Genomic DNA, 24,250 nt, shown 5'->3' with positions numbered 1-24,250 from the left:
CTGAAGGCCATAGGAAAGACCGCTATTTCAACTCACATTTATACCCCAAAACACAAGGGGGGATCTGACAAAGTGCTGTTTCGGCCCCGAGTAAAGGGGAACCTAGGCCTGAGCTGTCGTGAGACCCATGAAGCACTTTCTAATAACAAGAAGTTGCTGGAGCAGATTGTTTCTGGCGAAAAATATGGAATGTGATATGCCACGGCTCGTATAAATACAAAGTATGTACAAAAACGCTTTTTCATGCTGATCTAATTTCTCGTCTGTCCTTATTTTTAGGAAAATGTCGATGGCAACCCTGTCGATAGGTCAGGTCGTGGTCGTGTAATCTTGAGGGTGGACTAGTATTGCTTGTATATTGACTTGAATGTGGACACTGTCCTCTGGACAGGCTCGTCGACTGTCGGATGGCCGGCGGGATACTGTTCCACATCAAATTGTGGTTGTCCCTCACTCACATTGCACGTCGTGTGTCTCATTTTATTCAAGCTAATGATGGATGCAGGATTACAAAAAAAAAACGGAAAATCAAGAAAAAGGCCTCACTGTACAGCAAATTTTGCATTCGTGCTTCAGACTGTTTCCATGGATATTTAATTATCACAGACTGTTTCCTATGTTATGTATCAAAAACGTACTTCCTCGAATAATGGAAAAATCGTCCACCACAGTAGACCACAGTTGATAAAAGATGTATTGAAAGTGCGAATCAACTGTGTTTGAATGAGATACGATGGAGCGCATAATGCATATTTATCCTGTTGATTAAAATGTAGTTATACGAGCCATAGTAAGAAACTCGCTACAGCGATGGCACATGCTGCATGAATGATAGTTATTATTATTATTATCCTTGTTTCGTAGTAGACTACAAAAGTGAAAGTTGAGCTTGGCTGCTTGTGTACTTTGACTACAAACTAAGCAGTATGCAGCAGTAAAGTGTAAGACACGGCAGAATAACGAATGATTCTGATGGATTACAGTGTGTGAGTGACAGCAGGATAGAAGAGGGGAGTCCTGAATTGAAAATAGACTACTGATGTATGAGAAATCCATGAAAAACTTCAACCTTACTGAGTTGATGATTTCTTACCGTAATTTTGCATGTATAGTGCGAAAAATTTCACCGATTTCTTGCCCTAAATAGCGGGGTGCGTATTATACATGTGCACAGCAAGCCTTGAAAAAAAATCCCTCGATCAAAAACTTGAAATCACACCTTTCTTCATGTTTGTTTAAATCGCGCATCACCTCTAGGCTAGAGCTAGAGGCTCTAGCCATTGGACCCGTAATTCGTATTATAGAGTGTAACGCGCGGCCAAATAGAGAAGCGTGTTGCCAATTAACGAAAAGCGTGTTTCTAATTAACGAGAATTGTCTGTAAAGCGCGCAATCTCTTGCTGAGTTGGTTTGCAGTTTGTGCCCGAGCGAAATCAGGTCGCTGATTGCTACAAGCGTGCACGGCAACCCTTTTGATTCTCGCTTCAACAACAGGCCTTAAACAATCGCATACACAAGAGGCCATGTGCGCAGGATATAATCGCTTGCATAATCAGTCGCATCTCCAACAATACTGATGGCGCGACCGACATAACCGTTGGCCCCAGCAATCGCATCTGTAATTGTAATAGGCTTCGTGCGCAAGATGTCGTGTGTCGCTAGCCTGAACTATCGCGTCGCCGACCTCACAGGCTTTGGCTACTATCTACTCTCGTTTAGAGACAATGTACTTATTGTATTATGATTAGCGATGGTTATGTCATGATTGTACGACAGTGACATCGCAAAACAGAACAACATCGTGTACTAAAACGCAACCATTCATGTACTGCGAATGCAGGGTGCGTACTACACATGGGTACAGGCTTTTTCCCAGAATCTACCCGTCATTTTAAGGGTGCGTATTATACATGGGGGCGCACTATGTTCGGAAAATTACGGTAATTTGTAATGAATCATGTTTCATATTAGCCAGATTATAATAATTTCTCTTATGTGATGTGAGTGACCACAAACACCATTGACCAGCACCAGACAACGGAAAACAAGCATTATCTGGTTGGGTTTTGAACTTGGCCAGATAAAACGTATAGCTGAGCAGCACTGTCGGACACCTTTAGTAATCTCTTATGAATCTTGGTCTGTGACCCGGCTGAAAATACACAACATCACTAGACTATAATATAGTCCTTTGCTTTCATGACTACTCCTATTGCAGTATCCTTCTAGTTGAATAAATTTATCCCTGGTAAATTAAAATTAGAATTAAATAAATTACACTGCAATGATTTTAGATTATGCACATAATTCGGAGAACAATATTCAAGTTTATTCGCATCGCAACTCACCTATAGCGTATTCGTGTTGCAACAGTAGAGGGACTTAGCGGCATTCCTGTAAAAAACGGAGTAGCTGACCGATAGCCTATATATTAGGTTAGCTTTGCTGGCTACATACTGGAAGTCCTGTACGGAGGTTTGCGAGTTCTTCAATCCACAGATGTTTACTCAAACACAAAGTATATTTCGAGAGAATAGGATGTAGCTGTTATAAATGAGTCTGCGAGTATTTCACAGTTCTCGCGTTAAGTACTCGACAAACGATAGAACGACGTCGTGGCATACATTGCGTAACGATAGCTGGGCAATAATATGGCACCGGCACGTGTCGAGTTATATAGCGGGACAATGATCCCAAGTCCAATTTAAGGTGACACAGTCAACTGCAGCGTATTAGGAAACTTTGCTTGTATCAGACCTACAATGTATGGACATATTGTGTGTCTCTTGTGTCAGTTAAGATTCATTCATACCTGCTAAGCCAGGGGTGGGCAAACTTTTGAGCTCCCGGGCCGCATTCAACATCTGAATCCATTCGCGGGCCGCACTATATAAAATTGGGATTATAAACCGAAACGCAATATTGGTATTTGACTATATAGTGAGGACATGTAGATGCTTATTTAAAACAAACCAAGCATTTCGTTGATGATATCGTACATGCGCCAGAAACAGTGGCGAGATTTCATAGGCTGGTCGACCTCAACAACCAATTTGTCAAAACTATACGGATGAAAGTCGGTGGTACCGATTCTTAAAATAGGATTTAAATTTAAATCTGTCAGCAGCGACCGGTTCATAGATTTGTTAATTCCACTTTTGGTTCAGTTCCTGGATACACAATGCTGACAGCATCATAACCATGTTAGCTTCAAACACGCTTGTACAGTGTGTGGATAAAATATAAATACCCTAATTCTACGCATACAGAGAACCAATCTACCTATATACAAGCGCGAATCGTTTTTTATAAGAACCTCACTGAAAAAATTGAAACTGGAGTGGCCAATCTGAAATCACACTCGTGACCCGAATTACGTCAATCTCATTTAGGATTTCTGTGATTTTTAGCAGTTTGAACCTTTCAAACTGCGTGAGCTTTATTATCGGGCTGTCGCGCCAGACATTAAACATAAAAAATAATCTAGGAATTATTTACCTTAGAACAGTGGTTTTCAAACTTTGCCCCCTTACGATGGTGAAAGATTACGTGTCCCCTTTATCGTCATATCACAAAACGCAACCAGGATGCTAGCAAACCTAACGGGTAGTTTCTAGTTTGATGGCAGGGAACGCTACGACTGTGGGTGAGAGATTTTTAAATATGAAATTGAGACTAAATACAGAACAACCAATGTGAATTGGATGTAAATCGCGTGGAGCGCGAAAAAATTTTTCAGTTGATCTCAGCTTCGCGCCATTCTTAAAATGCTTTCACCCGCTCAAGGCGGACGCGCCCACCAGTTTGAGAACCACTTCCTTAAAAATATGGTGAAATATACTAAAAAGTTTAATCAAGTCCCTGCATTAATTCGATTTTTAGTATGCATTTCATCAATATTTTAAAAAAGTTTCTTTAGACTCTCGAGGGCCGCACAGAACGGTATGGCGGTCCGCATGCGGCCCGCGGGCCGTAGTTTGCCCACCCCTGTGCTAAGCTATACCACACTATTGCATCTTTATCTGGCTGACCAAAGTTATTTGACATAGGCAGCCTACTATTGTGCGAACTTATGAAACTTTCGGGCTAAGGACTTAATGTCAAGATCGATGCATCTGATTACACTAATTTACTTGCACCAAGTCATTATACAAATCGCCCAGATTGGAAACAGGGGTTGCTTTCGGCAATGAGTTGCGCGTGACAGAAGGGTTTCTTACATAGTATAGGGGGGCTAATGAAGGAATTGAACGGAAAGTTGCGCGTGACGTTACCACCGATTCCACTCTGGCCAATCATTGTATCCCGGTACCCGTACGCTCAGTCTAATATATTTGGTGTGTAGTCGGTAGAATATTTGGTGTGCACGAGACGCTGATTCCATATTGGCCAATCAGGGGTGGGAACAATGATTCGAGTACTCTGAGATGAGTTGAGTATTAAATGTGATGATTCCAGTCGAATAGTGAGACCAGATGTTTTCTAGTGACAAAATCATATACCCTTCGAAATCAAGTTATGTTTTAACAAAAAATGTAGTTTCTATAATTTTTTCCAAAATTCGGAAAGTCACAATTTCGCTCTCCTGTAACTGTAACTGGGCATGCTCTACGACAGGGGTCACCAACCTTTTTGCAACCGAGGGCTACATTTGCGTAATGATTGAAGCGGCGGGCTACTATTCACTCCCGCCGTTTACCCGTGTCACACTGAATTTCCGCTTTGATATTCGTAGCACTGGGCAGGACTGTACATCATGTTGTATGTTTCTATAGCAGTCAGTGGGAAGCCTGGCATTGTATGATATCAACTAGTGCTCTGTACTCTGGTATTCAACTTGACACTGCAATTCTTAGTAAGTGTTCCAGATGTGCATTAATTGAGCGTGTTTTGCGTTTGTTTTTGATGAAGTTCATCTCCGAAAAGGCTAATTCACAACGATAAGTTGAACCTTAGACTCTTGCAACCTTCATAGCTGCTGCACCACTGCTGCACCACTGTACTTTTCCGTATCAACAACGCACCAAACGTTTGCTGCAGACTGAGGTGGGGGTCATTTTGCAGTGTTACAATTTTAATCTCCAACTGTTAAGCATCCTGAAATGACAAGATTTCATTATACAGGACACCGGCAACGATTACAGAAAGTTAGAAACATGGTGTATTAAACTGCGTTGAGTGTACCAGAAACAAGCTGTGCTAAAACATGCAAATAGGTATACAGATATTGAAAATCTGCTAGTATTTCACGGCTATCTGACTCCGAATAGTAATATTTTTTACTACTTTGGCATTGTCCTGGTCGTCGAGCTATCCGAACGGAACTCCCCCACCATTTCGAGAAGACCGTGAACGGCATTCCGTCATGTCGCCTTTATAGGCAATGCGCCGTATCTTGAATTTCTGGTGATTCTATCACAAACATCTATATATTACTAATTGTAATTGAAGATATTTTCAAGTGTTTATATATGTAAGTTACATGTTAGTGTGTTTTAAACAAGAATAGCTGAATGAATCAATCTATATATTTAAAAGCTCCCTGGTAATAATTTGACGAATATTGGTAAATGCTGCTATTCCACATATTTTTAGAATGGGCTCGCGGGCTACTCATCTAGGCCACGCGGGCTACCTGGTGCCCGCGGGCACCGGGTTGGTGACCCCTGCTCTACAAGATACGCAGTTGTGTAAAAGCTACATTTCTGTGCTTCACTGGTTCACCAATGGAGTTGTCACTTTCAAGCTGTGACACTAGGGTTGTTCAAATTTGAAAAATTGTCAGGAAACTTCGATGCTTGTGATCCCAATGATGGTTTAGTTCGTAAAAACACTTTTATGAGAAATTTTGGTCGTCTTCATCGTGATCTTCCATCCCCGAAAAGCTCCCAAAGATCCACGGGGCAGTTCTCCTTACTACTGGATATGTAGTGTTGACCATGTCACCGGTTTATAGCTTTTGTGACGTTATCAGTTGAAAACGGCCGTCTAGAGTTGATGCAATAAAATAGATTTGTTTTCAAAATTGTACTTGAATGCAGTCCTGTAAAGGTCGCATGCATCTCCGTTTTGCTCTGCACAGCCTATCTAGTGTCTATCATGTTCATGGAAATAATGTATTGGTTGCACGGTTGATGTTGGCTTGTTTTGGATGGTACATTGAAGAAGCGCGGTCACAAAAGCTATAAACCGGTGACATGGTCAACACTACAGATCAAGGAGAATTGGGCTTTTCGGGGATAGAAGATCACGATTAATATGACCAAAATTGCTCATAAAAGTGTTTTTATGTACTGAACCATCATTTGGATCACAAGCATCGAAGTTTCCTGACTATTTTTCAAATCTGAACAACCCTGCTGTGACACAGTAATGGTCAAGAAACGCAAAATCATTCCCGTCCTGTACATTATTTTCCTTGTCTGCGCCTGAACCTGAAGGGTACACTTTTGAACTCTCCTGTTGTAATATTTATTTGTATCGTTGTATGCCATCACACGCATATGCGTCAGAACTCGAATCTTGATTCTCAACTCGGATACATATTTTTCTCAACAATGCTCATTGTCTCTGCCCTCGTTGTACAGGCGATTATCAGTAAAATACTTTACAAATAGTTGATTTTTTGCTTGCGAGCTCGTCATCTGCCCGATGTCCACGATAACATGCAATCTCAGGATAACACGGTCGTTTGCAAATTACCTCCCGACATTGAACAAGTGCACTCTAAAAGTCCCAACCAAGAGACTCAACCTATATGCTGCTGTTCTTCTCCGATATCGAACTGCGCTCTGATCAAGGGATGGCGAAAGTCTTTACCAATCGCAGACCACGCCTGGGTATCTGACGCGCTATTCAAGACCAACGATAAGACAGGCAAACCTGAAATGAACTTTTTGCGTGTCGACAAACTTTGGTGGCATCCGCCTCAAGTACCGTTGATCTGCAGTGAAGTGCCTCGGCCAACACTGTACTTTGCGCAGTCGCTTTTTTTATGGATGCCACGAAAACTTTGGGGATGCAAGTTGATTTGTAGCCGGAAAAATTGTACAAAAGAGCTCACAAGCGCCGGCTTGTACAAAACAGTACGACAAGTGCTAGACGTTGACAGCTATTACAACTTGGCTACCGAATGTCTTGAATGTATCAGTTGCGGAACAAGAGTCGCTGCCTGGGATAGTGCAATCATATCTCAGCTTGACATTGCCCGTAGATTACAGTTCCCTGCGTTGCTTACATACAAACACGCGTGCGACGTGAGAGTCATAAGACCTTTGCGCGAAAGAACCTCGGGTATTAGCCCCACTCTGCTGTATAAAACCCTTTCCGAGCAACACACCGAGAAATACTATCAAAAAGTGTTGCGTTATCTGACTGACTGCAGAAATTACGAAGAAGCGTATGATAATGGGACATTAGGATCTTGCCCCGAGTTCATGCAGCCCCCTGATTTCAAGCCCGTTCAAACAGCGCAATGGCTTCAGACTGCTTATCTCAAAGATGTTTTTTCCAGACTTGATGAGATAAAGTCATCGATTACGTCAACGTTTGGCTCCATCATCAGAATGGATTCCACCACCAAAGTAACTAAAAATCTAGGAGGTGAGTCGCGAGATACTGCTGAATGCGCCGTAAGTGTCGGTAACGAACACGGACAGGTTTTAATGTGTGTTTTAACGTGTGCTGAAGGGGACGGTCTTGTAGAGATGGCAGCGGGGTTGATGAGACGTTATTCTGATGCTCGCGTTAGCCCGCCTAAAGTCCTTTATGTCAAACGAGGATGTTGCGGCAGTGAACACCAGCATCTTCGTAAGCTTTTCCAGAATTGGCCGAATCTGATTGTACGTCTGGAGATTTCTCATTTTATAACTCGGTTTACATGTGGATGCACTACAAAATCGCACCCTCTGTACGACAAATTTATTGATAGACTCTCCGATTGCTTCTTTCAGTTATCCAAAGAAGATTGGAGTCGTTTGAAAGAGGCGAAAAGATGTGAGATGTTAGCTGAGTTCATTCAGAACCCGTCGGAGAAAGACATAATTCGACGCATTACGAAGAAAGAGAAAGATCTGCATTGTCGTCGAATAACCAGACGACCTGAAATTATAAAGTCGCTTGTTTACGATTTGATCAAAATTTTCGCGAGCCCGAAGGGTAATGACACGCGTGGAGTTCCCTTATTTGATTCCTCCCGAATTTGGAAGATTTGGGATACGGAACAAAAACATATTCAATGCGTTATTGATCCCACGGACATACCATTGTATACGCGGACTGGCACAGTCAGGAAGAGCGGTGTTGGATTGCCGGTGTACCACTGCGTTAGATCCGCTTCTTTGGATTCTTTTCACGCTCATCTGAACGGATCTATTCCCGTTGAGTGTGCCAACGCAGAACCTTTTCAGGCTTATCTTTTAGAAGGTCTGTTCAGGTGGAACAAAGACCGTGCAGCCAATGCGATTAAAGGCAAATCCAAAAGTAGGCTACGTAGTTATAGCGGGCTCTTGTCGAACGCTGTTCGCTCGCTTGGTATGGAAACTTTCGGTATGGAATTATGTCCTGGTCCTGCCGTGATCGGACAATACACTGGTGAGCTCATCGGTGTGGAGTACCTGTATAGCCAAACCGGAAATCCTTTGTTTCCATTATTGAATGAAAATGGCCAAGCGATTCTGTCCCATCAGGATGAAAGCCGGGAAATGGAAGACGAAGGCATTGGCCTGACAGAGTGCGGAGAGATTCTGATAAGTGATGCCTTTTTTGTCCCGTTGGAAGATAGAAGCACAAGTTCATCCTCAAACCAAGTGGTCAGCAATGATGAACCTGGTGATAACGAGATAAAGTCTGCCGAAGGTTCAGTCGGGCCGGATGACATTCCTGGAAATTACACGGCCTCTTTCGACTCTCCACTCACTTTCAGAGATTCCAGTGTATCTTTGACTGAAGGGGAGGTGCAAAAGTAAGTTTAGGTTACTCAATGGTAAATTGTATATTTTCTGCAGGTCTTAGGTAGGTCTTATTGTGAAAACGTACAACGTTCTAAATTCTGATACATTAATCTGGTTAAGTCTATCTCTATTTAAATAGCTGGTTCGTGGTACAGAACTTGAATATAGCTTTCAATACAACATCCATTGTAACTGAATATTTATTAAACTCGAAGACTTTTCGGGTGCCTCTTTTCAAGAGTTATCGGCACACTTAAGGGATTCACGCAGATTTAAAAGCAAAACCAAAAAGGCAAGGTATGACGCAACAATCAAAATCACAGACCATGGAATTCGCATTGTACTGATGGCAACAATAACAAACTATCAGGTATACGGACATACTGTACGGTTGCCAGTAAACTCGCCCCAAAGTAAATTCGGCCCAGGTAAATTCGGCCATTACATCAGTAAATTCGGCCCACCGAGAATATTGTATTAAAATGTATTACCAACCGTTAACATGAATTAATTACATAATTATACTATGATTAAGTGATTTGGATGTCAGGGTATGCGTAGATCGCGTAATCACGGGAGATAGCGCGGATATTCACGGGGACCGAATTTACCGACGGCCGAATTCACCGGTCAATTCACTGGTTACTTGGTCAATTCTGCCCTCGGATAATTTTTTCTAAAAATGTATTACCAACTATTAATGTGAATTAATTTCATAATTATAATATTATCAAGTGATTTGGAGAACAGGGTATGCGTATAAATATATATATGTATATATATATGCCGATGTTTATGGGGCCGAATTTATCGACAGCCGAATTCAATCGGTATATTCGGCCCTCGGAGAACATTGTGTGAAATTGTATTACCATAGTCGTTTACAGCACTGTAAACCTATAAAAGACAGCACTGTAAACCTAACCTAATCCTAACCTAACCCTAACCCTAACCTAATCCTAACCTAACCTAACCCTAATCCTAACCCTAACCTAACCCTAACCCTAAACCTAACGCTAATCCTAACCCTAAACCTAACCCCTAACCTCCAATTATCAAGTGATTTGGAGGTTAGGGGTTAGGTTTAGGGTTGGGGTTAGGATTAGGGTTAGGTTAGGGTTAGGATTAGGGTTAGGTTAGGTTAGGTTAGGATTAGGGTTAGGGTTAGGTTAGGGTTAGGGTTAGGTTAGGATTAGGGTTAGGTTAGGTTAGGATTAGGGTTCGGGTTCAGGTTAGATAATGGTATTGTAACTGTTGTTGTTACTCTGGCCCTGGCCGAATTTACCGAGGGCCGAATTCACCGAGGGCCGAATTCACCGACGGCCGAAGTGACCGAGGGCCGAATTCGACGGGCCGAATTTACCTTGGGCCGAGTTTACTGGCAACCTACTGTGCTATAGTAACAACGAAATTCGTAAATAAACAGTTACACACACGAAACAACACGCACTAATGAGAAATTTGTAGGTTATAGAGGAAATCTTTTTGTCTACGTAAAATACCGGTAGGCTTGTTCAACTGAATAATAATAGACTCCAGCACTTTTAGATGAAACAAAGACCTACTACGCGCAATGACAGTGAACACTGAACATATTGTCATCATAGTGCTGTGCGCTGGCGAGGTTTTCACTCAAATGCTGACCAATTGCTGGTAATCGTCAGAGCAGTCTGTTTTGGAAGCCGATTTGCACTGACGTGTGAGCTTCGTGCGATCATTTGCTTTAGTGTGCCGTTTACTCTTGAAAAGAGGCACCCGAAAAGTCTTTGGGTTTATTAACCCTTACGAGGTGGGCGTATCATATTTGATATGGCATGTCTCCGACACCGATTTCTCCATGTTGACACGCCCTTAACATCGGGTACTACGTTTTTTGAAAAGTTGAGACTTTTCCGATGTATTAAGTACTTTACTCAAAAATTTTGGTTTGTAAAAATAAACAAAAAATAAAAAATAAAATAAAATACGGTTATCACCTAAAACTTCCGGATATTTTCCGAGTGGGAAATATTGTCTGAAAATCTGCCAGAACATCAGAAGTCGACATGTACGGTTTTCTATGTAAATTTTCACCGTTTCAAACATCAAAACGTTTTCTGGAGAGTTTTCTGAGGGGGATTTGTAAATTTTGGTCACGTTTCAATGATTTTCAAGATCTAGGTCAAGTTCAAGTGCAAATTCAGAGTCATAAACAGGTTTACTATGCCTGCAAATGGTTGGATATGACAAAAGAAAGCATATCGCGTTGTTTTATGCCATAAACCGGACTGCAGGGGCCGATTGAGTCTTGATCATGAACTTGACCTTGATGACCACTCACTGACCACGCCCATTTGTAAATTTTGTATGTATTTTCCATTTTTCGATATCTGACGAACCGCGCGGTTTACAACCATGGTTGACGGCTTGTTTGAAACCAGGCAACAGTGGCTACGCACTGAAGCATCACATTCTTCTCTCTGACGCCATCCTGAGGGTCAGCCTTGAAAATTGAGAGAGAGAGAGAGTTTTTTTGGGGAAAGGCTTGTTTATTTAAACTTGTTAAAAAACCTCAGACATGTCATGGGGTGTCGATCAAGGGTGGAATCGGTAGAGGGCTATACTCCGCCCACTTGTAAACTGGAAAGGCCTAGATTCAAGACCTGGTGGGGTCACGGTGAGAATTTGAAAAGTGAAGGTCAATTCTGCGAAATATGGCCCCACCTCGTAAGGGTTAAATATTCTGTTACAGTGGATGTTGTATTGAAAGCTACCGTATTTCTATTTCCAGTCGCGAGAAACAGATTGTGACGGAGAGAGATGTCCAGAATGAGAGGCAACCTCCGCCGACACCAGACGAAACCATGGCGCCGCCCGAACAGACGCCCGCGACGCAACCACCGGCGCCGAAAGACGAGTTTGTGCAGATCCTGCTGAGTACTACAGATGGAACACGGGCGGAATCTCCGGATCCAACGCCACCCTCTCGCAAACGATGGTATCGGGAGGGACACAAACCGAGAACCAGACGATGCGGCAAATGCGGCAAGGCCAGGACGTTGGGCACCCACAAGCAGTTTTACGGCCATTGGTTCTGTGCCGCCACGTCCGCTGTCAGTCAAGAAGTCTGGCTGAAACTGCTGAAAGAAAAGAGGTATGTTCCACACCAGGGGTGGGCAATTATTTTCGTCCGCGGGCCAAATGAGAAGTAGAAAATACGTTGGCTGGCCGAGAGTTAAGCTATATTTTCCAGCGTATTTTAATCTCATTTCTAAATTGCATTGTAAATAAATGCTGCTCAGTGAATGTGTTCGTCTCAGGTAATGAGACAGTAACGGTTAATTGAAAAAATATCTATTTGCCGTCATGGATTCGAAACAGTGTTGAACATGATTCATTTTTAACTCTCTTTAAACCGCTATCCACGTTATTCTTTCTATTAAGACTCAAAAACAGTTGTTCTCAAAAATTCTTAGCCACGCCTCCCTTTATGATAGTGAAAAATTTCAAATTTCTCCGTTGTCATGATATCACAAACGTTAAAATGCGCAGCCACAATGCTAGCAATCCCGACGAGTAGTTTGATGGCATGGAAGCTTATGCCTGTTGATGAGTGCATTTTGAAATATCAAAGTCGGACAATGCATGGAACAATAACTGTAAGGTGGGGGGTAATCGCGCAAGGCGTGAAATTTTTTTTCATTAGACTTCGGCTTCGCGCCCCCTTCTGATGCTTTCAGGCCCCCTCCCCCCACCCCCAGAACGATAACCACTGCACTGAAATGTATATGCAATCGTACAAAGCTTATTTTCTTGGTCGCCGCCTTCCGAGCCGTGTGCACTGTGCAGCTTAAATAGCTTGATGTTGAACGAAGCCTGCAGTTTTTCTGAACTTGGCCCTCCCTTGACCGACTGCTTCATGTTTTTGTCATAAGACTAACATTAATTAAAACCCCTAATTAAGACTGAGAGGACCGGTTTACCCCGACTGCTATATACAAATATTTAGTGCTTTAAAGTCGAAACCTTCTGTGAATTTCAGTTTTCGATTTTCGGCATGCCCATAAATCCTTTTTGGGTGATTGATATGATGAGTCCTATAGCTATCGCGAGCACTGATTGACTTGTTTTACGAATTAGGGATTGGGAAATGTATCACGTAACAATTTGAAACACATACCGTATAATGCGTAATGTGACAATGGCGACAAAGAAGGTTTCAACTAAACTATATGGAAAGACTTTAATTGCTACTCATACTTTGCCACATTGCTTTTATTTGGAATTAGGATTAAGCATGTGAGGTATGTAGGCACCATAGTCGTGACATGTTAATGAACAGGCTTCAAATTAAATGAATTTCCAGTTCAGTCGATGCAGCCTGTGGTTTTAGTTATTCAAAAAGCAGGTTTCATGTTTTCAATTCCAAGCAACCTTTCGCGGGCCGCATTTGGCCCACGGGTCGCACTTTGCCCAGGTCTGTTCGACACGTATCGACGAAAGAATAATATTTTGAAGGGCATGGGGCCTTATTTGCATTTTGCAGCGAATGTACCGCTATTAGCAGGGTTGTAATGAATCGAGTCACGATTTTATGATGACTCGACTTGAGAATTATTATTTTCTTATTTTTATAATTCCTATTTACACAAAATACGGAAATGACTCGACTCGGATCGAGTCAATCCGGGCATTGCGCATGACTCGAACCAAGTCATGTGACTCGAGACTCAGACGGCCAAGGCCGACATTTCATTGTAGTTTCGAAGAATAGTAAAGTAACCACACTATTGGCATTTAGTCCATCGATACTGGTCCTTGAAAATACGACCAGAAACTGCTAAAAGTGAGGAAATTTAGTATATTATAAATGCGAACCATTCGATATCACCAAACAGAGTTATAAAAAGTGGGTTTAACAAGACTTTAACTGGAAACTGAGCAGTCAACACAATGACTTGAACTCGGACTTGAGTCATAATACCATGACCCGGGGACTCGACCCTCTGCTCGCTGACTTGGACTCGGACTCTACTCGGTGGTGAATTGAAAAGGTCTCGACTTGACTCTAGTCAAAACCATAAAAGTGAGATTGACTCGTGACCCGGAGCCTTGTGACTTGGTTACAAACCTGTGGCTATTAGCGAGTCTGTTGTTGTTCAAAAGTTTTGCCCCGCACTTCGACTTTGGTATGTGATGGTTAGGCTACCAGTGGATTGAGGTCTCGGATTTGAATCCAATAATAACTCTCGGAGTTGTAACCAAGTCGCAAGGCTCCGAGTCACAAGTCAATCTCTCTTTTAAAGTTTCGACTCGAGTCAAGTCGAGTCATTTTCAATTCGCCATCGAGACAAGTCCGAGTCCAAGTCAACTAGTAGAGGGTCTAGTCCGAGTCGTAGTGTTTCGACTCGAGTCCGAGTCATCTTCAGTTTTCAGTTCAACCTGGTTCAACTCACTTTTCTCCAATCTGCTGGAATGCTATAAAATGGGTCGCATTTATAATATAGTAATCTTCTCCAGTCTCAACAGTTTCTGGCCCTATTTTCCAAGTATCGGCGCCGATACACGAAATACCAATAATGTGGTTACTTTGCTATTCTTTGAGGTTATGAAATGTCTGTCTCTCGAGTCGTACGACTTGGTTCGAGTCGTACGACTCAACACAAAATTGACTCGAGTCGAGTCATGATCGAGCCATCATTAGAATTAATACTCGATTCAGAATCAAGTAGCCTACACTCCAATCATTGTGCTCAGCCCAAGTCATTTTTCTCCAGGCCTATGTTCTTCATTTTGATTCTGCCATTTACCGACATGTAGCATGCCCCACTTCTAGGCTTTTTTAAGGCACCGCCAACGCGGATCAGGTGGCGAGGAGGGGCATTTTCAACTTTTTCCCGTTGTCAGGTCCGCGAAACGAAAGTCTCGAAGCGAAACAGGCGTTCTGAAACCACGTGTTGCGATGCCGTCTTCACCGACGACAACGGAAACCTCACAGTCGTTCCAACGACAGTCTGCAAAGCCGTCGGCTCCTGCGACGCAGCAGCAGTTTCTTTTCGTTTTACCGCTTGATACATCGTGTACCAACGAAACACAAATTTTACCACTACCTGCTACGTCCGGCCTAGCCCATCGCAAGAAATAGTAACCCAGAAATGGGCTTTCACATGCGATAAACCCATCACTAATGACACCCACAAGCAGTATTATGGTAATGTGTACTCTGTGGCTACGTCTAACGTCGGTTATAAAGTCTGGCTGAAAGTACTGATAGAGAAGGGGTATGGCAAACAAGGGAAGAAATCATAATAAATACTTCAATAGCATTCTGATTTGGTAATTTCCTGGGTGAATACTCTGCTATTTGTGAGGCAATTGTTGAAGGTTTCTGCAATACTCCTCGACATTGGTGTGGGTACTGATGAGTACACACAACACACTGTACATTAGCATAATGATATGCTTGCATATTGTCTTCCAGCCTCTATGCTCAACACTTCAAATGTTTTCAGTACCCTTCTACCAGTGGTTCCCGAACTTATTTGGCTCGTAGCACACTAGAGTAATAATAAAATGCTCGCGGCACACTTACGAAAAAGCTGATTTTATTAAAAAATAATGTGGTGATACGATGGCTATCCTTATTTATACCAGGGTTGTAACCAAGTCACAAGTCAATCCCGCTTTATAGTTTTGACTCAAGTCAAGTCGAGTCATTTTCAATTCACCACCGAGTCAACTCCGAGTCCATGTCAGCTAGTAGAGGGTCGAGTCCAAGTCATTATGGTCACTGATCAGTTGAAACCACTTTTTCAACTCCGCCCGAGTGATATAGGATGGTTCGCATTCTTAATATATGGTAATTTTCCTCAGTCTTGAAAGTTCCTGGTCCTCTTTCAAGTATCAGGCCTGATAGATGATATACTAGGGTTACCATACGTCCTCTTTTAAGAGGATTTGTCCTCTTTTTTGACTTTTTTGAAAGTGTCCTCGGAGGACGCCCCTTTGTCCTCTTTTTCGAAAATTTAGGTCACATTTAGAACAAATTGCGAGTGATATGCCGTAAATTAGCACAGAACTGTCGCACCGGCGGGTATTTCGGAGTGGAAAACGGTTATTTTAGCTCCGGGCGAAAAATGACTTTTTTTTTTTTTTAGTCAACCGATTAAAACGGGGAAAAATTCACCGGTTTTTGAGAATTCTTCTCCGGTTTTGCAAGTCTCAAATTTCTGAAAAAGTGTCCTCTTTTCAGATTTCCAAAATATGGTAAGCCTATGATATACCAATAATGTGATAACTTTCCTATTCTTCGAATTTACAATTAAATGTCTGTCTCGGCCGTCCTAGTCTCGAGTCGTCCACAATAACTTGGCTGCAAGTCGAGTCATTACAAAAATTGACTCTAGTCATAGCAGCCCTAATTTATACGAACATGTATATGCGTCTGAATCAAGGTTATTTTGCATTGTGTACGACATCCCAAGATTTCGCCCATTCTAAGCCGTCTCTCTCGAGCACATCATTCCATTTCAGTCAAAGTTGAGAAGCTATGTTGACCCAGTCACGAAGACGCAAGTGACAATAAAATTCTGATCACTTTTGCACGTGTCATGATTTAGGACTTGAAATATGACAGTCGTAACAAATCCATTTTTTTTTGAAGTAGCGTTTTATAAAACAGGTCGTTTCGTATACATCAATGAGATGTTTTTATGCAAAAAAAATGCTTGAGTCATTGCTTCCAAATGGATAAACTACCAACCTAAAGTTGCTGACAGCAGATGCTGTGAAGTAATATTGTAATGCAAGTTGAAATCCAGTCATTGCTAAGGTTTTGTGGAGTGATTTTTGTTTACGAGTTGCTTCACAAGAAGAACGTAACGAACCTTCGACACATAGCAGCCCAATTATGAGTTGACAATCACTCTGCTAATAGGCAATGCTGGGATTGATTCCATCGTAATGAATACATGTTCTGATTTATCCGCTGTGAAGCATACGATTTCCCGGGTGCCTTGAGTCGAATATGCATGACAGTGTTGGGATGACTCGAGTCACCTTTTTCGTAAGACTTGACTTGACTCGAGTCACTTTGCTAAAATGACTTGACTCGGCGTCTCAAAAATGTGGATTGACTCGTGACTCGGAGCAAAATTCACGAGTCAATTTCGAGTCATCAAGAAATCGATAAAAATTATTGTACCTTGCATATGTTCGGATTGTACGCGAAACGGTGGTGTAACCCATGAGAGCGACCAATCATTCAATGATCGTACGTTTTCCTGGGCCTCCATTGTTCTCTCACAAATAAATTGATCGTAAACGAAGGTTATATAGTCCTCAACCACAGGCGCAGGCTGGAATTGTATTATATCAATTTGTAAATGGGTAATGTATTGCATCTTATCAATTCGTTTCTCTATTTTGGCTGGTAGGCCTAACTATAATCCGAGGTGATGCAATTACTTACGTAGTTTAGCATTTTTACGTATATGTGAGCAGTAAAGCGCCTTCTTGCGTTTATATTCAACTCTGTATTCGTTCATAGGCCCAGAATCAATAACCACTCAATCTGTATCTCAGACAGCTAGCAAAATGCAATGTCCTAATCATGCGTCATACCTCGAAAAGGCAACTTGACTTGAATTGTGACTTGACTCGAGTCACCTCCAAAATTCGAGTGACTTGACTTGACTCGAGTCACCTTCGGAAATCGATTGACTCGAGTCAAAATGTGCAATGACTCGTGACTCGAAGGTAGTGACTTGATCCCAACACTGATGCATGAAGCTCTTTCCAGCAGTAGAAAAAGATTCGCGGCACACCTGAGAGTCTGTGGATGCACGCAGTTTGGGAATCACTGCACTCCCGTAGTGGTGCTCGACTAGTATAGGATTACACACTTTACATTGTTGTAAGGTATTTCTGTACATCATTTGCTTGCTTGCATTCCTTACTGTGTTCTTCGTATGATGATAACTGTTTAGTTTGTCGCATATTTTTGGCTGACCTGTATTCTCCCAGAGTACTGTGGCTCATATCGTCCTTCATATTAACACTTTATTGAATGTAATCTTCTGCATCTGAGGTTGTAAGGATATTTTAATCCATTTCCTTATTCAAAAGTGCGTTTCTCGACAAGTCTTGTGTCTGCTGCTGCTTCCCTTGCTAGTACCGCGTGCGAATTGCGGCATTCGTTTCAAAACTATGCTTTATTCGTGGAAAAAATATCGATATCATTTTGCTATCAAATTACGCATTTCTTTGTGTTGGTAGACGAAGGACTACAGCATGTAGGACGGTGGAGGTCTGTCGTTGAAGTGGGCAAAGTGGTTGGTATTTTATATGAGTAGGAGTGACCATATAAATTTCTGATTAAGTGCAAGTATAAGTAACGATTTACAAGTAAGTTTAATTGTGAGTTTAGCCTAAAAACTGACAGGGTAGACTAAAATCCTATACCTGTTTGAAGTAATGCAAATATGTGAAAACTGCTTCAGCACGCAGAGAAATAAAAATTGCATGTTCAGTTCACTGGCCACGTCTGGTATACAGCCTATCAATTTACTTGTAATTCCATCACTTCATTGCACCGCGAGATTAAACAAGACAGGAAGGAGTCAAATCGACTGGGAGTAATCCACCATGTCCTGAGAGGTATGCACACTGAACTACATGCAAAAGTAATAGAAGTGTTTTCAAGCTATCGATTTCATTCGAAAATTGTCGGAAGTTATCGCAATCTATCATTTCGCATGTCTAATCGATTTCTTTGTGAAAGAGCGATTACTTTTTACTCGTACGAGGACTACAATGACAACTGAATAATCGTGAACAAGAAAGAGTGCTTTATTTTATCAGGTTATTGATCGTAGAAACGTAGGGTTTTCACACGCGACTGCTCAATATTACGTCAAGATTATTAACTCTGCTCCTAATTGCGTAACGAATTAACCACGAGCAGTATATTCGATGTATATTAGGGTTGTTCTGAAATACCGTTTTTTCCCAAATTTCACTTGCTTTCAGTGATAAAATGGTCAGGTTGCCTAAAAACGCTATGCGCCAAATTTGGGTCAACTCCTACCAGTAAAAGCCGTGCAGGTGCAATTGAAATTTCGACCATTATTTGAAATAATTGTATTTACGGTGGCAAATTTCAGTTCCGTTTATTAGCAATTTTTATCAGATCTATGCACCACAAAATTGCGATACAATGAAAAGATGGGAAGGTGTCGAAACGACTTGGAGTAGCCTTTGGAATCAGACGCCCACCTTGGCCTAGGCCAGGAGTGGCTAACCGTTTTGCTATTCACGGACGCATTTCGATTAATCGTGTAGCCTACGACCGCATTCCGGGGCATATAGTCGTAATGCACTGATACTAAATGGACGCCAAATATCCATGTTAAAATGTCCATTTCTGGAGAGCTCCGGCCTGACTTATTTATTCAGATAGGCTTACCATACCCGCCGATAGCGTAAGTGATTATGTTATGAATAATTGCTGTGACCCACCGTGGTCGCGCGAAGCGCGAAAGATTTTCAGTTTCACGAATGAATTCCGTCATTAATATTAGTATTATCCTTTCTCGGCCCATGTGATCAGCTCACCGGTAGAGCTGGTGGAGGAGGTGTTTTCGAAAATCTAGGGCAAGTTATAAATGATAATGGATTTTCGGGTGTGACAATTGTTGTTAGTCACTTATTAGCTCCATGCTGTTATTTATTTCTTGACCTCCCATCAATATTGTCAGTATATAGTGGAAATATATTGGAATCGCTCAAACGTACCAGAAACAAATTTCTTTCGCAAGTAAAACACGATTTCCAAATTGGTATTTTTAGTATGGGGCGGATTATTTTACTCTGCTCTTCACATCTGAACTGTGGGGCTGAGATTGCAAAAGTGCTAGCAAATTGAAATAGAAAAATGAAGTTACGTTGAATCGCGCACAGCGCAAAGAAAATGTCAAGAATATTTAAAATCTCTCAAAAATTCAGGAGTCAATTCGTAAATTCAATTTGGATGTATCCACGGCCGCACAAATTCCCTTGTACGACCGCAGGTTGGCCAACCCTGGCCTAGGCGATGTAAAGAGGAGGCAAGCACACTGAATGAAAAGTAAAAGAAGATAGTATAGATCAGGGGTTCTCAACCTTTTTTAGACACGCCCCCCTTTTTGATAGTGAAAATCTCGCGCCCCCCCCCCCCCCCCCCTTATCGTCATATCAAAAATCCAAACGGGCTGATAGCGGTCTCAACATATCGTCTGATGGCATGGAAGGTTATGACGGTTGATAAGAGAATTCAGAAATATGAAATTCGGTCTATATAGAGAGAAACATGCGTGAATTGGAGGTGAATTGCCCTAGCACGAAAATTTTTTTCGCGCCCCCGTTCATAGATGCTTTCACGCCCCCCCACCCCCCCCCCCCCCCCCCCGTTTGAGAACCACTGGTATCGATAGACAACAGCAGGCAACAAAAGACGGGCTGGCATGTCACGGAAGGCGCGATGGTCGTGGTCCGGTAATCTTGAGGGCGGACTAGTATTTAATTAGTAGAAATTGCTTGTATTTCGACTTTGTTCGGTATGACCAAATATCGTGTTCCAGGCATGTTTGAAGGGAAAGTGATGCTTATTTCACGGGTTTACATCTTGATAAAGCCCAGTGAAATTGCTAATAATTAAATGATAAATTAATTTGACACTGATTTCCTGGAAATGAGTCGAACACATTGATTGACATAGCCTCGTGAAAACGATGGTGATATAATCAGCAAAAATAAGACTGGCAGAACTCGTGCATCATGAAGAAAAAATGAACTGACACATAGGTAAAATATTGCAAAATAAATTTCGCAGATTATTATCGAAACCCGAAAGAATCTTTTGTCGTGCTAATGTAGAATTCACAAAATCAATATCACGTCGTTGTGGCAGTTTTCTTCACAATGCGTTATGATATTTGCTTCTCACGACTCCCCTATACCTCTACAAGGCGAATTACGAATTATGAGGCATTCTTTTCAAATTTTGGTGGATCCGCATTATCCTATATCATATGGAATTTATATCCGGCGAATTCAGGTAAACCAACAACAGGATGTCATGTGACCATTTGGTTAATAATAATGATGACATATTTTCGCCATATCAATAAATCTTCCGAACCATTCCATGTCATTCTCGAGATTTGATGTCTTACCTGTCTTCACTTAGCCTATTTGCACGACAATGCGTTTTACTGCTCTTTTACAAAAAGAGATTTTTGCTGATAGTTGAACAACCCACATGACTCATTGGCTCATAAACTTGGTAAGTTAGTATTTGGTTTCCTTGTGAGTTTCCAAGCGAACAAAAAATCAGATCTGAAGTACCTGACATGTCAATATAATTGGCGTGCTTGGGGATTATTCCCAATTGCAATCAGCAGCATTTTTTTGGGCCGCTGACCGATGCTAATGCTTTTGGAACTTTTGGGAAATACTGATTCGGAATCAGTACACAATTAGAATCAATCCAAACTGAGCCAAGGGTGAGTAAACGTTGGTTCAAAATGGCGTATACGTGCATTTTACTAGTAATTTCATGATCTTTAAGCTCTATCACAGGCCTTTATCACGATGGAAACCCTTCGAATAAGCATCACTTTCCCTTCAAACATGCCTGGAACACTATGTCTGGTCAACCGAACTGTCGAAATTTGTCACCATAAATACTAATATTTCAGAAAATGGTGGAAATTTCAATTTAAGATTGCACGGCATTTACTGGTCGGAATTGAACCAAATTTGGCGTGTAGCGTTTTTTAGGCAACCTGACAATTTTATCATTAAGGGCGGAGATAATAAAGTTGGATTAGCAATAAAGTCGATTATCGCGTTCGTCAGGATTTATCAACACAGGATTAAGGAAACCGGTTGATCGCCGCGTATAAAGTTCGTGTTAATCTCATGATTTAACAAGCCGCGGAACCAACTATAGACAACTAAGTTAGCTACAAAACTGCGTACAATGCGTACAATTCCTGCGCACAAATATTTCCGATAATGTCCGTGCCGATTGTCTCCTAGGTAATGGCTTCACTAAACAATCAACGAAGTTTGTACCCATGCACCATTGCAGAGCGCTATCAATAATATATAATCCGTTTCTTATTTGTACCGTACTAATTGGACACGACTTTTATTTCGCGATGATGATAATTCTACATATGAAAGTGGCAGTGTCGTTATCAGCAGCCTGCTTTTTCATTCAACAAATTGACAACTGACAGCCTGCAACGCGTTTTCGGATTATGATGCAACATATAATGCGACTTGATTGAAAACTCGGGACATCTTGACTAACCATCGCGCATAACCTTTTGCAACTTTATGCGTCGCGATTTGCAGTATTTAATCAGGTACGTAACTGCCGCACCCTAAATCCCCCAATTGCGGGGGGGGCGAGCTCGAAGGGGGCCCAAAATTATTTCGTGAATTAGCATAAATTATAGACTATTTTTTGAAAAATTGATGCAACTTTTTCAAAATTTTTTAGCGCTATGCGCGATTTCAAGTTGCCAAATATCTTGAATATTGGGTACTCTTCCCCCAAGATATAATACGCAAGATTTATAGAAATGTGCATATCGGTGTTGGCCATAACCGCGCCACGACGCACCAAGACATATAAAGTTTAATGCCAAGTAACATGCGACTCCAAGAAGTGTGCCAGAGCGATCGGCAGCGAATTAACCTTGGCCGAAGAGAACTGCCCTTATGCTGACCGAAAACTTCGTTATATATGCAAAATACATATAGGTTTAATTGTCCATAGGCGCCTAAATGACTGGCGCCGAATGTTCCTGTCTTGGCAATCTGAACCTCACAAGACGAATACCATCCCGCAGGGAAGAATTATATGCGAGTGAAGAAATACCAATATGAAATCGTGTGATCTTTTAGTTTAGTACGTTTGGGCGATTCTGTTTTTTGAAATAGCAGACAGGAGGAGCTCACGAAATAACATTATGTAACGAAGTCATACCAACGGGTCCGCCCGACCGAAGATGTTTAATTTTTATTTAGGGGCTCTACAGTTTCAAAGACACCTCGCTCAGCTCTACCGGTAAATCTGATTACGTGATGAGCAGAGTGGACAAGAAACTGATAACAATATATATGCAATCCCCGATCTTATTGACCGATTTTATCATGAATTATCGAAAATTTTCGCGCTTCGCGCTGGATCACAGGACATAGGGCGACTATATAATTTCGTGGCAAAAGCGAACAACATGATGGGGGGTCCCTGTAGGAGCCCAAGACTCTCAAGTTTTTTGGGCCTGACGAAGTGCTGTTTCGTTCCTGCCAACTGGTAGACACCCGGAGATGTTTAATTATTATGGAGCGGGTCTACCTTTTCAAACACATCTCCCTCAGCTGTACCGGTAAATCAGATTACGCGAGCAGAGAGAGGGTAAAAATTTATAGCAATATAAATGCATTTCCCGATCATATTGACCAATTCAGTCATGAATTATTGAAATTTCTCGCGCTTCGCGCGTTTAGGCGAGAAAAGCTGACTCACTAAACGGGTACTGAATGCAGATGATAACACGTAGCCGTAAACAGCGTATAGCCTGAGGGGGTTCCCCAGAAGTTAGGGTTATCACCCCATGGGGGGCCGAAGACCAACGTTTTGGGGGGAGGCTGACGGCTGCTGTTACGGCCCTGTATTTAATCACACGATTAGCATTCTTGCGGATCAGCTAACTTTATTATATCCGCCCAAAATGCGTTCAGATTAGCAGTTTTTAATCACACGATTATAGCATTCTCCCGGATCAGCTAACTCTATTATCTCCGCCCTAGAAAGTGAAATTTGGAAAAGAAAGTTATTTTTAACAAGCCAATGTACATTGTACGATGTACGATGTAGTAGTGTGATGTAAGAACTAGGGCTTTGGAGCCGGAGCCCCGAACCCGTGAGTTTTCAGCGGAGCCGGAGCTCTATACCTATATTACAAGTGGAGCTATGGAGTTGGAGCTGGTTGTTTGAAAGGTAGCTCCGGCTGCTATGTATTAAATAAGATGCTATACTACTATTCTAATGGCTGAATTCACATAATTGTACGATAATCGCTCAAAAAATTAAGAATTGCTGCCTCGTTGGCACCACCTTTTCTAACTAACCGGTAGCAATGTTCAGTTGATACATATAGGCGCTAAGCCTGGATAGGCTGGATATGCCGCGCTTAATCCGTATAATTACTGTGTTATATGGGTATTCGTCATACCCGCAATTTCGTCATCAGCACAACACCGAT

The 24,250-nt window shown here is 41.9% G+C and overlaps 1 protein-coding gene across 1 annotated transcript; it reads left to right on the top strand.

The window, feature by feature from the left end:
• The first annotated feature begins 5,009 nt into the window (after positions 1-5,009).
• Positions 5,010-16,531, top strand: LOC145445979 (uncharacterized). Its single transcript, XM_080324161.1, has 3 exons — positions 5,010-8,962; positions 11,722-12,084; positions 14,838-16,531. Exons 1-3 carry the CDS (start codon positions 6,666-6,668, stop codon positions 15,073-15,075), a joined length of 2,898 nt encoding a protein of 965 aa, XP_080180287.1. The 5' UTR covers positions 5,010-6,665; the 3' UTR covers positions 15,076-16,531.
• Positions 16,532-24,250: the final 7,719 nt, after the last annotated feature.

The sequence above is a fragment of the Botryllus schlosseri genome, chromosome 1 (genome assembly GCF_051294905.1).
Source record: "Botryllus schlosseri isolate E-star chromosome 1, Bs_hap1, whole genome shotgun sequence".
Lineage (NCBI taxonomy): Eukaryota > Metazoa > Chordata > Ascidiacea > Stolidobranchia > Styelidae > Botryllus > Botryllus schlosseri.
This window is presented reverse-complemented; position numbering and strand designations above follow the sequence as displayed.